At 48.0% G+C, this 13,353-nt stretch overlaps 1 protein-coding gene across 1 annotated transcript in view; it reads left to right on the forward strand.

The window, feature by feature from the left end:
* Positions 1 to 12,868, forward strand: part of LOC142301994 (nucleoplasmin-like) — a 63,269-nt gene extending 50,401 nt beyond the window's left edge. The window contains exon 5 of the mRNA XM_075343066.1: positions 12,527 to 12,868. Coding sequence (XP_075199181.1) covers positions 12,527 to 12,531 — 5 coding nt within the window. The 3' untranslated portion in view covers positions 12,532 to 12,868. The remainder of the gene's footprint in view (positions 1 to 12,526) is intronic.
* The last annotated feature ends 485 nt before the right edge of the window (positions 12,869 to 13,353 follow it).

Consider the following 13,353-nt stretch of genomic DNA (forward strand, 5'->3'; position numbering starts at 1 on the left):
GAGAAGAGCTGGATTCTGTGCCTGATGACTTGCCAAGTGACTCAGATATCCTGGCTCCCCTACCCGGAGTCTATGGGGTGCGAGCTCCAGCCACCTGTTCTTCTGATCTTCAGGACAAACATCTACAGGAGGTCGTGCTGGATGGCCAAAAAGTTGTTGGCTTCCGTGACACTGGGGCTTTCCTCACCATAGCCGATCCCCGAGTAATTCAACCACAAGCAATTCAAAAGGGACCAGGAATTGCCATTGAACTGGCAGGAGGTACCCAGAGATATATTCCAAGAGCGAGTGTGACCCTGGATTATGGCTTTGGGGCAAAACAATGTGTGGTCGGTGTGATGAGCGGCCTCCCTGCAGACGTTCTTCTAGGAAATGATGTGGGGAATCTTCATTGCCACTTTGTCGGTGCGGTAACCAGAAGTCAAGCCAAGAGAGCAGCCCATGTGGACGTGTACAACCCATCCATGGAACTGAGGCCACCAGAACTGCCATTACAGCCGGTGAGTGATTCTTCTTGTGGGGATAATATGAATGTTACTTGGGATAAAGTTCAGTTTAGACAAGAAGTAGAGGCTGACCCCACCCTTGCTAGTTTTAGAACTCGGGCTGAAATAGGGCAGCTAGGGGAAAACGGAGAAAGAATTATCAGAGAAAATGGACTTCTGTATCGGGTTGCCAATGCCGACTCCCTAGATAAGCCCTGGACTTATAGCAAACAGCTGATTGTTCCTCAGAAGTACAGAATTCCCCTATTACACCTGGCTCATGACATTCCTACGGCTGGCCATCAAGGCAAAACCCGCACCGAGAGACGATTGACTCAAACTTTTTATTGGCCGGGGATTTCCCAAGCAGTGGCGCATTTCTGCCGAACTTGTGACATATGTCAGCGTAGAGGGCGACCCGGAGATCACCCAAAGGCACCCCTGCAACCGCTCCCTATAATAGAAGAACCCTTTCAAAGAGTAGCTGTTGATATCATTGGACCTCTGGCTAAACCAAGTAAATCTGGAAAGCAGTACATTCTCACTGTTGTGGACTACGCCACCCGATATCCAGAAGCCGTGGCCTTGTCAAGTATCTCTGCAGCCAAGGTGGCCGAGGCCTTGGTTATTTTACCAGAGTAGGATTCCCCAGTGAGATCTTGTCGGACCAAGGCTCCCAGTTTATGTCAGAGTTGGTCCAGTGTCTGTGGCGCACCTGTGGAGTACGAGCGATCCGAACGACCCCGTATCATCCCCAAACAAATGGACTTTGTGAATGATTCAACGGCACTCTGAAGAATATGCTGAGGGCCTTCACGGACCGAGATTCAGACTGGGAGAAGTACCTACCCCATCTCTTGTTTGCCTATCGGGAAGTTCCCCAGGAGTCCACTGGGTTCTCCCCCTTTGAACTACTCTATGGAAGAAAGGTCCGAGGACCCTTAACCCTGCTCAAGGAATACTGGGAGGGGCAAGTTGAAGATACAGGAACCCCTGTTGTCCCTTATGTCCTAAAGCTGCGAGAAACCTTGGCCCAACTTGCTAGTTTTGCACAGAGTCATTTGCGTATGGCTCAAACCAGACAGAAGACATGGTATGACCGTAACGCACGCTATCGGGAGTTTGTAGAAGGACAACAAGTCTTAATGATTGTTCCCCATCGGCAGAATAAACTGCAGACCACATGGGAGGGTCCCTTCCGGGTTCTCAGAAAACTGAATGATGCCAATTACCTTCTTGCTTTAGATGATCAGGGGCTAAGGCAAAAGACTGTCCATGTGAATATGATTAAGGAGTACCATGACCGGAACATTCCAATGATAGCAAGCTGTCGGTTGGCTTCAGAAGATGGTCAAGAGGATGAGGACTCTCTACCTGATCTCGTGGAAGCAGCGAGAGCCCCATCCACTGTGGAACAGGTTCCCCTGGGAGATTACCTGGACTCCTTACAGAAAATCCAGATGCTGGAAGTGCTTCAACAGAGACGGGCTGCTTTCTCATCCCAACCAGGTCGAACCACCGTCACCCAACATCATGTGGACACTCGGGGCATCCGTCCCATACAACTGGCTCCTTACCGGGTACCTGAATCAGTTCGAAACACCATGCAGCACGAACTGGAGGAGATGTTACAGCTTGGGGTAATCCAGGCCTCCCATAGCCCTTGGGCCTCCCCTGTGGTGTTAGTACCCAAGAAGGATGGGAGTACTCGATTTTGTGTGGACTATCGGCGACTAAACGACCATACCGTCAGCGATCCTTACCCAATGCCTCGTATTGACGAACTTCTAGACCGACTGGCTGGGTCCCGATATGTCACTACCTTGGATCTCAGTAAGGGATACTGGCAGATCCCTCTAACGGATGAAGGGAGAGAACGGTCCGCTTTTATAACCCCCTTTGGTCTGTATGAATTCTAAGCATGCCTTTTGGAATGAAAAATGCCCCGGCCACCTTCCAGAGAATGGTGGATCAGATCCTCCGGGGATGTGATGACTTTGCTTGTGCCTACTTGGATGATATCGCCGTCTTCAGCCACACATGGGAGGAACATCTGAATCAAGTAGCCATTATTTTGGACCTGATTCTTGCAGCCGGCCTAACTATTCGACCCGATAAATGCCAATTGGGGATGGGGGAAGTCCAGTACCTAGGACATAGAGTGGGAGGAGGGAAGCTCCGACCTGAGCCTGCCAAAATGCAGGCTATTAGAGACTGGCCTGTACCCCAAACTAAGAAACAAGTTATGGCTTTTCTGGGCACTGCCAGTTATTACCGAAAATTTGTTTCTCATTTCAGTACTGTGGCCAAGCCTCTTACCGACCTGACCAAGAAAACAATGCCCCGGCTGGTGATCTGGACTCCAGCCTGTGATGAGGCTTTTAACCGGCTGAAGGATGCTTTGATCTGCGATCCTGTCCTGGCTGCTCCAGACTACTAGAGGAGATTCATTGTGCAGACGGACGCCTCTGCTTATGGACTGGGAGCTGTCCTCAGCAAGGTGAATGCAGCTGGGGACGAGCACCCCATCGCCTATCTCAGCCGGAAACTGCTGGACCGAGAAGTGGCCTATGCAACTGTTGAGAAGGAATGTCTGGCTGTAGTGTGGGCCCTTAAACTACGGCCGTATCTGTATGGACGGGAATTCACTGTGGTTACTGATCACAATCCCCTCACCTGGCTGAACAGAGTCTCTGGGGACAATGGACGATTACTGCGATGGAGCCTGGCTCTGCAGCCCTATAACTTTACCATACAATATAGAAGGGGCAGCCAACACCAAAATGCAGATGGACTGTCCAGGCAAGAGGAGCCTTGAGTCCTGTCAGCCATGCCTGCGTGTACTTAACCAGCGACCTGTAGAGGTCCCTAGTACGTACACAAGTTGGGAGGGGAAGGAATTGTCATGATGTATTTTACCTTCTCACTGTATTTGCTGTAATACTATGTCAGGATGTGATGTCACTTTCCTTTGGTTGTACTTACTGAACACTTTGAAATGTCTTGGGATGTAAGTGACCATACCTTCCCCCCATCTCCTGTGTCTCTGGGCCCATAATGCAATTATCTCTTGTCCACACAGCCAGGGGAACTTCTCATTGTTTCGTAAGATAGCATACAAAGCAGTGAACGCCAACGACACAAACCTCGTAGACATCTCGGAGCCAACCTTCTAGATCTTCTAGTGGGGCCCAACCATTGCAGAGACCCTACCCTTGAGGGCGGGCCCACGAGCTCAAACAATTCACTCCTGTTTCTAAATGCAGTTGGGAGTTGAGTTTTTGAAGAGGAAGGGAGCGAGATCTGAATCTGCGGACAGACCTCGCCGTCCAGTGGATTGTGTGGGATTTCTGGGACTCTGAAAAGGACTATTACGTTGTGATCTGGCACTTTGGATTATCGGGAGGTGCCCCGAATCTGTTTTATTTGGACTTGTCGTGTGCTGTTCCTGTATTCCTGTTAGTAAACCTGTTGGATCATCCTCGGCCTGTTGTCTCTCTTTGCTCTGATGTACACCCCGTCACACCCCCCATTTTTGATAGCCAGCTAGGGTAAAGCAGACGGCTGTAGCCTGAAAACCACAGCTGGCAGCTTTACCGTGGTTGGGGATCCAATGTGTAGGTCCCCCCAGGCTCTTTTTTTTTAGAATTATTTTATAAATATTAATAATTACACAAAAAAAGTAGGGTCCCCCCCCAAATTGGATCACCAGCCAAGGTAAAGCGGACAGCTGTGGTCTGGTATTCTCAGGGTGGGAAGGTCCATAGTTATCGGGCCTTCACAGCCTAAAAATAGCAGGCCGCAGGCACCCCAGACGTGGCGCATCCACTAGATGCGCCAATCCTCGCGCTTCACCCAAGCTCATCCCGTGCCCTGGTGCAGTGGCAAACGGGGTAATAAATTGGGTTGATACTAGCTGTAAAGTCACCTGAGATCAAGCCCAGCAGTTTGTGATGTCATGGCGTCTTAGATACCCAACATCATAAACTGTCAGTACTAACAAAAAAAAATCGACAAAAGAAATTTATTTGAAGAAACAGTCCCCAAAACATTTCCTCTTTCACCAATTTATTGTAAGAAAAAAAATAAAGGGGTCCCACGACTACTCTGGACCGTCTAGAATATGGGGGGGGAGACACTCAGGGAACGTATCCCCCATTTACTAGGAGTGCAGACCCTTCATGTGAGGAGTGTGGGTGCAATGAATTTGCACTCGCTCTTCCCGGGTCCACAGCAGCAGAGTCCATGTCATAATGGTTGCTACCAAAGCTGCAATGCCCTGCTCATGAGGTAAGGGCATGCCTAATCAGGAGAACTATTCTACATTTCCAAATATTGGTATTTGCTGATATTATTGCTATTCCACCTACTATATATTGGGGATAGGATCTTGGAGATGGAATACCCCTTTAAGTCCAGTTATCCAGCTGAATGAATACTTAACAGAGCTCGCTATTTAGATGTGTTTTCTTGTGGCGTATAACGGACTCTCATGTTTGGTAGTCGTTCAGCAGGGAAACTATAAAAGCAAATCCCTCCATTTGGAAATGTAGTATATAGCTCTCCTGATCAATTATGTTCCTTACCTCAGGAGCAGGGCATTGCAGTAATAATAATAATTTATTCATTTATATAGCGTTATTAATTCCATAGCGCTGTATGTCTTTGGCGTGTGGGAGGAAACCGGAGTACCCGGAGGAAACCCATGCAAACACGGGGAGAACATACAAACTCCTTGCAGATGGTGTCCTTGGTGAGAATTGAACCCAGGACCTCAGCGCTGCAAGACTGCAGTGCTAACCACTGAGCCACCGTGCCGCCCATTTAGCTTACAGATGCATAACCACCACTCACTGTGTCTGAACACAGGAAGCTGAGCTGACAGCCACTCTGTGCATGCGGCAACGTCTATTGTGAAGGAGAGGGCCGTGGGGGGATCAACGCTGCCCAGGTACCGTGGGACACCGGGGAACACTAGTGGGGTTATAGGGGGTGACCTGGCAGGGCCTGGGGAGGAGTTTTCTGTCGCATGTGTCATGGCACATGCGACAGATCAGAGGAGTAGGGTGAATGCGGCCGGCGCGCTGCTGTGTGCGCGGCCATCTTGGATTTCTGGGAGGGCATCGGGGGGGCACTTTGGCGACATCGGGGGCCCGGAGGGGACCGGGTAGGAGATTTATCATGTTTGTTCATGCCAGATGGGAGATAAATAAATTTTTACCGGCTCTGTCATTTACTGTAACGTGATCATTGGTGTACGGTGTATACCTGTGATCATGTGAGCGGGGACCGGAAAAACCGTCCTGAATCATGATCTCCAGGGTCTCAGCTAGCCCTGAAACCCCGGAGATTTTCTGACGCCGGGGGGCTTTATTCACTTATTTCTGCCTGCTGTTTATAAACGGCAGATCAGAATAAGGCTACATTAACACGACCTATCCATTTTTGCGGTCTGCAAAAACAGTCCGTTTTTTTTTTTTCACGGGTGCATCCGTGTGGCATCCGTTTCCGTTCCGTAGACGGTCCGTATGTCATCTGTTTGTCATCCGTGTGCCTTCAGTTTTTTTGCAGTACACAAAAAAAACGGAAGGAGGGAAAATGCATAAATTTACCCAGGATCCATAGCTTCATCCTACATGAGGCGGTCACATGTTCACTCCACTGCCATTTTTCTACTGCTTTTCACAGCGTAGAGCGCTCTGGTGATTTTCCTGTGCTTGTGCACTTCATATCAGTCTTTTCTGTCATTATAATGGCAGAAAGACACATGTCCCACTCTCCTGCATTTTGTAATTTTGCACCCTTTGGTGCCTTTCATGTGGCACTAAGGGGTGCTTTGCTTTGTATTTAGCCAAAAAAAATGAAAAAAACCATGACGTAGGGTTCCCCCTATTTTTGTAGCCAGCTAGGGTAAAGCAGACTGTTGCAGACCACAGCTGGCAGCCTCACCTTGGCTGGTAATCCAAAACTGAGGGCACCCCACGCTGTTATTTTAAATTAAATAAATAATTTAAAAAAAAAACAAACCACGTAGGGGTCCCCCCAAAATTGGATTACCAGCCAAGGTAAAGCAGACAGCTGGGGTCTGATATTCTCAGACTAGGGAGGTCCATGGTTATTGGACTCTCCCCAGCCTAAAAATAGCAGGCCGCAGCCGCCCCAGAAGTGGCGCATCCATTAGATGTGCCAATCCTGGTGCTTCGCCCCAGCTCATCCCGTGCCCTGGTGCGGTAGCAAACTGGGTAATATATGGGGTTAATACCAGATGTGTAATGTCACCTGGCACCAAGCCCTGGGGTTGGTGAGGTCAGGCGTCTATCAGATACCCAACATCACCAACCCAGTCAGTAATAAAAAAAAAAATAAAATAGACAAACACATTTTTATTTGAAAAAACACTCCCCAATACATTCCCTCTTTAACCAATTGATTAGAAAGAAAAACAAATCCAGGTCTGGTGTAATCCAAGGGGTTGCCATGACGATCCACACTGTCCCAGTCAATGAAGAGCAGGATGTTTCCCATTGGCTGGGAGAGCAGTGCAGTGACCTGAGCTAACATCAATGGGTCAGCCCAGGTCACTGCAGGGGATGACAAGTGCTGCTGTCAGCGAGGTACATTACCTGTGCTGATCTCCTGCACTGCTGACAGCACCTGTCACGGAGTTCAATGACCGCCGCCTTCACAGCCAAGTATTGCGAGCGGCCCGTGACTTCACCGCTAGTCAGTCTCGGGTCGGAAACGAGAGAAGGTGATGTGACAAGCGGCGGCCATGGAGGACAGTGACAGCACTGAGGTCGGGAGTTCATCACCGCAGGTAAGCAGAGCGGGACCATGTGTGCTGGCGGCGGAGTGCGAAGTGGGTGGCGCTGAGGACATCAGTCTCGTGGACTGCTTGGCTGGGTGGGTGGGTGTGTGTGTGTGTGTGTGTGTGTGTGTGTGTGTGTGTGTGTGTATGCCGCGTGCAGGAGGGGGCGGAGCGAGCTGAGCGGGGAAGTGTGGGCTTCCTGCACGTAACTAGGATAAACATCGGGTTACTAACCAAAGCGCTTTGCTTGGATGCCCGATGTTTATCTTGGGTACCAGCTTCTGGCAGGCTGCCAGCGATGGCTCCTGCACACTGTAGCTGTAAATAGCCCTGCTTTTTGCTGCTAGAACCGTTCTCGAACGTAGCTAGAACTATCGAGCTTTAGCAAAAAGTTCTAGTTCGATCTAGAACAGCCCCCAAAATCACTCGAGCCGCGAACTGGAGAACCTCGAACCGCGCTCAACTCTACTAGTTACCCACTGACTCCTAATTTACTTGAATTAACAATTTTCGAACATTCGACATGCTCTATTCAAGTACAAGGTACTACTCGCTCATCATGAATTATAACTACAGGATCAGACTACACAGGGATTGTAGTGTTACCATAGAAACGCATAAATCTGTATAGCAGCTACAGATAAAGGAAAAATTATTGGACATGTATAAATTTTTTTTTTTTTTTTTTATTTTCTCCTTGGATGAATGAAAGGGAGAAAGATGTTTTAACCCTAATCATTGATGGCTCACGCTTCACTACACTGTAGAATTATTAGGCAACTGAGTATTTTGATCACATGATACTTTTTATACATGTTGTCCTACTCCGAGCTGTATAGGCTTGAGAGCCAATTACCAATTAAGTAAATCAGGTGATGTGCATCTCTGCAATGAGGAGGGGTGCGGTGTAATGACATAAACACCCTATGTAAGCGGTGCATACTTATTAGGCAACTTCCTTTCCTTTGGCAAATGGGTCAGAATAGAGATTTGACGGGCTCTGAAAAGTCCAAAATTGTGAGATGTTGTGACGCCCCTGGACTCAGGGCGTTGCAGGGTATTGCACGTTTTTTTTTTTGTTTTTTTTTCTAAATGCAGTATCAAAGTCCCTCATGGTTTTGGGTCCCTATCCTGCAGTGTTGCCTCCAACAGCAAATCAAATCCTATGAACACCCTACACCACACTCGCCAGACACACCAGTAGACGACTTGAGCGGAATAGGGTCGCCCACCTAGTGGTCAGGAAGGGAAGGTCAGGAGAGTGTCAGTGAAGTGAAGAGGAGATGAGTGAAGGGAGGAAGCAGGGAGCGGTGGCTCCAAAAAGTAGCTGTCTAGGTTGCAGGCGATGTCTGGACCTAGAGGAGTCGGACCCCCGATTGCAGGGGATTTGAAGCTAGGTGCCTGGGACCAGTCAAGAGGACTGTCTGCAACCTGGTTCTGTCACCCGTCCAGGACCGAAGGCACGGAGGACTACACTGACCCTAGGTCGGGGAGAAGCTTCAGGCAACCTGGCAATTAACCTGCGGAGAGCGGCGCCTTTTATGGACTTTTCCCAGTAGCTCCAGAATCTGGGCACTAGTGCAACAAGGGGGATAGGGCCTTCCACATACGCAGCCCACAAGATCCCAAGCGTGAGCCCTGAGAGCAGGCTCCCACACTTGGCCACAGTGGGGAACGGGGCCCAATAAGTTCCAAACTACCGGGCCACTTCAGTAAATCTAAACTTTTTGCCAGGAGGCAGGTCACAGATCACCAGGCAGCACTGCAGGGGACGGGACCCGGACGAGTTCCCCGAGAGATGTGAGCAAGGATGGTTGACCTTAGGGAGATCAACATCCACCACTGCGAAGACACCATCACGTGTTTCTCAACGCAGTGATTCTAGAGCAATGCCCCCTGGGAAATATTCAAAGCAAGAAGGCCTGCGGAGACACCATCACATGTTTCTCAACGCTGGCAGGAAACTAGCCAGGTCTTTCACCGGGAAGGAACAACCACGGGAAGGGCAGTCTCCAGTCAAGGAGACCACCTATGCCAAACATGGTATACCATGTTTGGCATAGGTGGTCTCCTTGACTGGAGACTGCCCTTCCCGTGGTTGTTCCTTCCCGGTGAAAGACCTGGCTAGTTTCCTGCCAGCGTTGAGAAACATGTGATGGCGTCTCCGCAGGCCTTCTTGCTTTGAGTTCCCAGAGAGAGGCAGCGATACCAGAGACTTCATTTACCCGGCTGTCAGTGTCTGCTTATTGGCTGAGTGAGTACATGAGTGATCTCTCAGTCACTGCACCCAGTATTAACCTCCCAGAAACCCGGGGCCTACCCCTACCCGTGGAGGGTAATAACACCTTGATGCCCCATTCCATCACCCTGGGTACTCCCCAACAATGGCAGCATCGGTACTCCTGATTACTGCACACTGGTGGCGTCATGAACTATCATCCCCCTGTAAATATCCCCTTTCCCTTTAGAGTGTGGGCCCGAGCCCCTGGGTCCAGAGATCCTCGAGCCACGAACAGACATTGCCCACAGATCCGAGCGGTTCAATCCACTACTGGGGCGGCACAATGTCTTGCAGAGGGATGCCGCAGTCTTGAAATTGCTAAACTATTGAAGCGTGATCACCAAACAATCAAGCGTTTCATGGCAAATAGCCAACAGGGTCGTAAGAAGCATGTTGGGGGAAAAAAGGCGCGAAATAACTGCCCATGAATTGAGGAAAATCAAGCATGAAGCTGCCAAGATGCCATTTACCACCAGTTTGGCCATAATTCAGAGCTGCAATGTTACTGGAATATCAAAAAGCACAAAGTGTGCCATACTCAGGGACATGGCCAAGGTAAGGAAGGCTGAAAAACGACCACATTTGAACAAGAAACCATAAGAAATCAAGACTGGTCCAAGCAATATCTTAAGGCTGAATTTTCAATCGACTGATGAAATGAGTGACTCTTGATGGGCCAGAGGTTGGATCAGTAAAGGGCAGAGAGCTCCACTCCGACTCAGACGCCAGCAAGGTGGAGGTGGGGTACTGGTGTAGGCTGGTATCATCAAAGATGAACTTGTGGGACCTTTTTGGGTTGAGGATGGAGTGAAGCTCAACTCCCAGACCTACTGTCAGTTTCTGGAAGACTACTTCTTCAAGCAGTGGTACAGGAAGAAGTCGTATCGTTCAAGAAAAACCATGATTTTCATGCAGGACAATGCTCCATCACATGCATCCAACTACTCCCCAGTGTGGCTGGCCAGTAAAGCTCTAAAAGATGAAAAAATGACATGGCCCCCTTGTTCACCTGATCTGAACCCCATAGAGAACCTGTAGCCCTCATAAAATGTGAGACCCTAAAGGGAGAGAAAACTGTTCCGAGAGGTGTACTGTGTCTGGAGGCTATGGTGGCTGCTGCATGCAATGTGATCGTAAACAGATCAAGCAGCTGACAATCTCTATGGATGATGGGCTGTTGAGTGTCCTCATAAAGAAAGGTAGTTATATCGATCCCTATTTTTTGAGGGGTTTTGTTTTTGCATGTCAGAAATGATTAATTTCTAAATTTTGTGCAGTTATATTTGTGACGCCCTGGACAATCCAGGTAGTCACAAATAGGCCCCTGCATAACATCTTCCCACACTTGGGTTTCAGGTTGGCTGAATGTCACCTTAGTCACCACCCCTAGGGAAAGAGACACACCAGTGGGCGTGTCCAGGTGGTTGGTGCACGCTCACCCAAGGGTCTAGACAGCCCAGGGCGGGAAAAACAGGAGTAGTTGATTCTGAGAGTACAAGTTGAGAGGAGGTGTGCTGAGGCTGTGTGCGGCTCCAGCACAGGAGGTAAAGTTGGAGCAGTGCCAGGGTAGGAGCTCCGGTACTTCTGGCTAGGTGGCCGATGGTGGTCTCCGTCAGCAGGAGACGGGAAGTCTGCTCGGTGGAACTGAGGTAGACCGGGACGGGACAGGGTAGTGGCCTGCCGGTACCGACCAGGGCAATCGACCCGGAAACCGTAGCACAAGGGGGGTACTCGGACCCTGAAGCCAGAAACCAGAAACGACTGGACTGGTTAATTAACCGATTGGGTGGGACCGGACCTCTAGTCCTGGCCTCAAAGTCCCTCATAGAAGACAACAGCCCACAGATTAGGAATAAGAGGGCACCGCCAGGGCCCATAGATCCCACGGGCCAGCATCTGCAGGCATGGCTCCTTAGGCCACATCCAACCGGGAGTGGACTCCTACGTTTCACACTAGGATGTCATTTTCTACTTTTAAAACAGTGCAGAGGACAGAGGGAGACCACCAACCGGGTGGGGGATCCTGCATAAAGCCGGCCGTGGCACCAGCCACCATCACCTTGGTTTACCAGAGACTTGTGTGTTTCCAACAGTGAGTACACTAGCACACCTGGCGGTCACTACTCCCTGCACAAACTCACCGGGTCCCGGGGCCACCATCCCTGCCCACGGAGGGGTTAACTTGCTGTGCAAGGTCTCCCCCGGGTGCCCCGTAACTGCAGCGGGGAAGTCCCAACTCGCCACACGCCGTGGGTGGTGTCACAAACTCGATAATCCCAGTACGGCCCAGCCCGTACATATACGTCCTTCCAACCCCCCTTTTATTCGTCGGGTCCGGAGACCCTCGAGCCACCACCCCTGAAGGTGCGGACCCGAGCAGCGCCGGCTGCTGTGCACGGGGGAGGCACATATTAGTTTACTTGGTGAAAATAAACAAGTGAGATGGGAATATATTTTTTATTAAGTTGCCTAATAATTCTGCACAGTAATAGTTACCTGCACAAACAGATATCCTCCTAAGATAGCCAAATCTAAAAAAAACCCCACACTTCCAAAAATATTAAGCTGTGATATTTGAGTCTTGGGTTGATTGAGAACATAGCTGTCGTTGATCAATAATAAAAAAAAAAAAAAATCCTCTGCAATACAACTTGCCTAATAATTCTGCACATGGTGTATACCAAAGAACATGAACTGCACATCATAATCTCTTTGGTTAGATCGGGATCAACCACCCCTTTTAAAGCTCAACCAGTCAACTTTTCGTAGACATTACCATGGGAACACACAGAAGAGGGCTTGTGAGCAAGACCGGTAAATGGGGCCTATGGAAGTCGATAGCTCATATTTTATTGGTGGTGGTTTTGTGGTTTGAACATGTAACTCTGAGCTAAATTATGAAGTGATCTGTGCTTTGAGTTCTTATAAATGTCTGATGTCTTTTTGTATTAGTTTGATTCTGCCATCTGAAAACCGAGACTGTCTGCAAAAACTCCACCGCTACCATCATCCATGTTCCTGCTGGCATTTATCTGTGGATCACATTTATACCGGGGAAGATCTGGACCGCTGTCCTGTGAGCAGAACATTATATTCCATAAATTGGTATTAATGATTTCAAGTTTCAATATCTCTTAAGATTTCTGTCTTGTTTTCAAAGTATTGTGATGTAGAATTTTATTTCAGCTTCTATTCCTTTTTGCGGTATAACGGGATGTTTTCAGTATAAAGCATACTTGGTCAAAAATGGAAATGTAACTGTGCCCCCAAAAAACTCAATGGGAGGATCATGTACAAAACATAGCCAATAAATATGTTGTCCGACCATGTGTCTTATTTATTTTTTAACTGTGTCCAGCATAGTCTAAAAATGGAAAATAAAAAAATCTTTACACACTGATCTGTGCCTCCATAGCCGGCTCTAGCTCATGCCACTATTACTGCTCCCGTTAATGATTGCCTGCAGTGGTCACATGCTGCCTTCATCAAGGCAGAACTATGGAGGAGCAGTAGTGGTACATAATTCCATAATTTTATTGTATGTATGTGTGATATATATATTATATTATAATTATATTATATATTTTATATATTATATTATTATATTATATATTTTATTATATAATATATTTTATTATATTATATATTATATTATTATATATTATATTATATTATATATTATATATTATTATATATTATATTATATTATAATAATATATTATAATAATATATTATATTATATTTTATATTATATTATATTATATTATATTATATTATAT

The sequence above is a fragment of the Anomaloglossus baeobatrachus genome, chromosome 4 (genome assembly GCF_048569485.1).
Source record: "Anomaloglossus baeobatrachus isolate aAnoBae1 chromosome 4, aAnoBae1.hap1, whole genome shotgun sequence".
Taxonomy (NCBI): Eukaryota; Metazoa; Chordata; class Amphibia; order Anura; family Aromobatidae; genus Anomaloglossus; species Anomaloglossus baeobatrachus.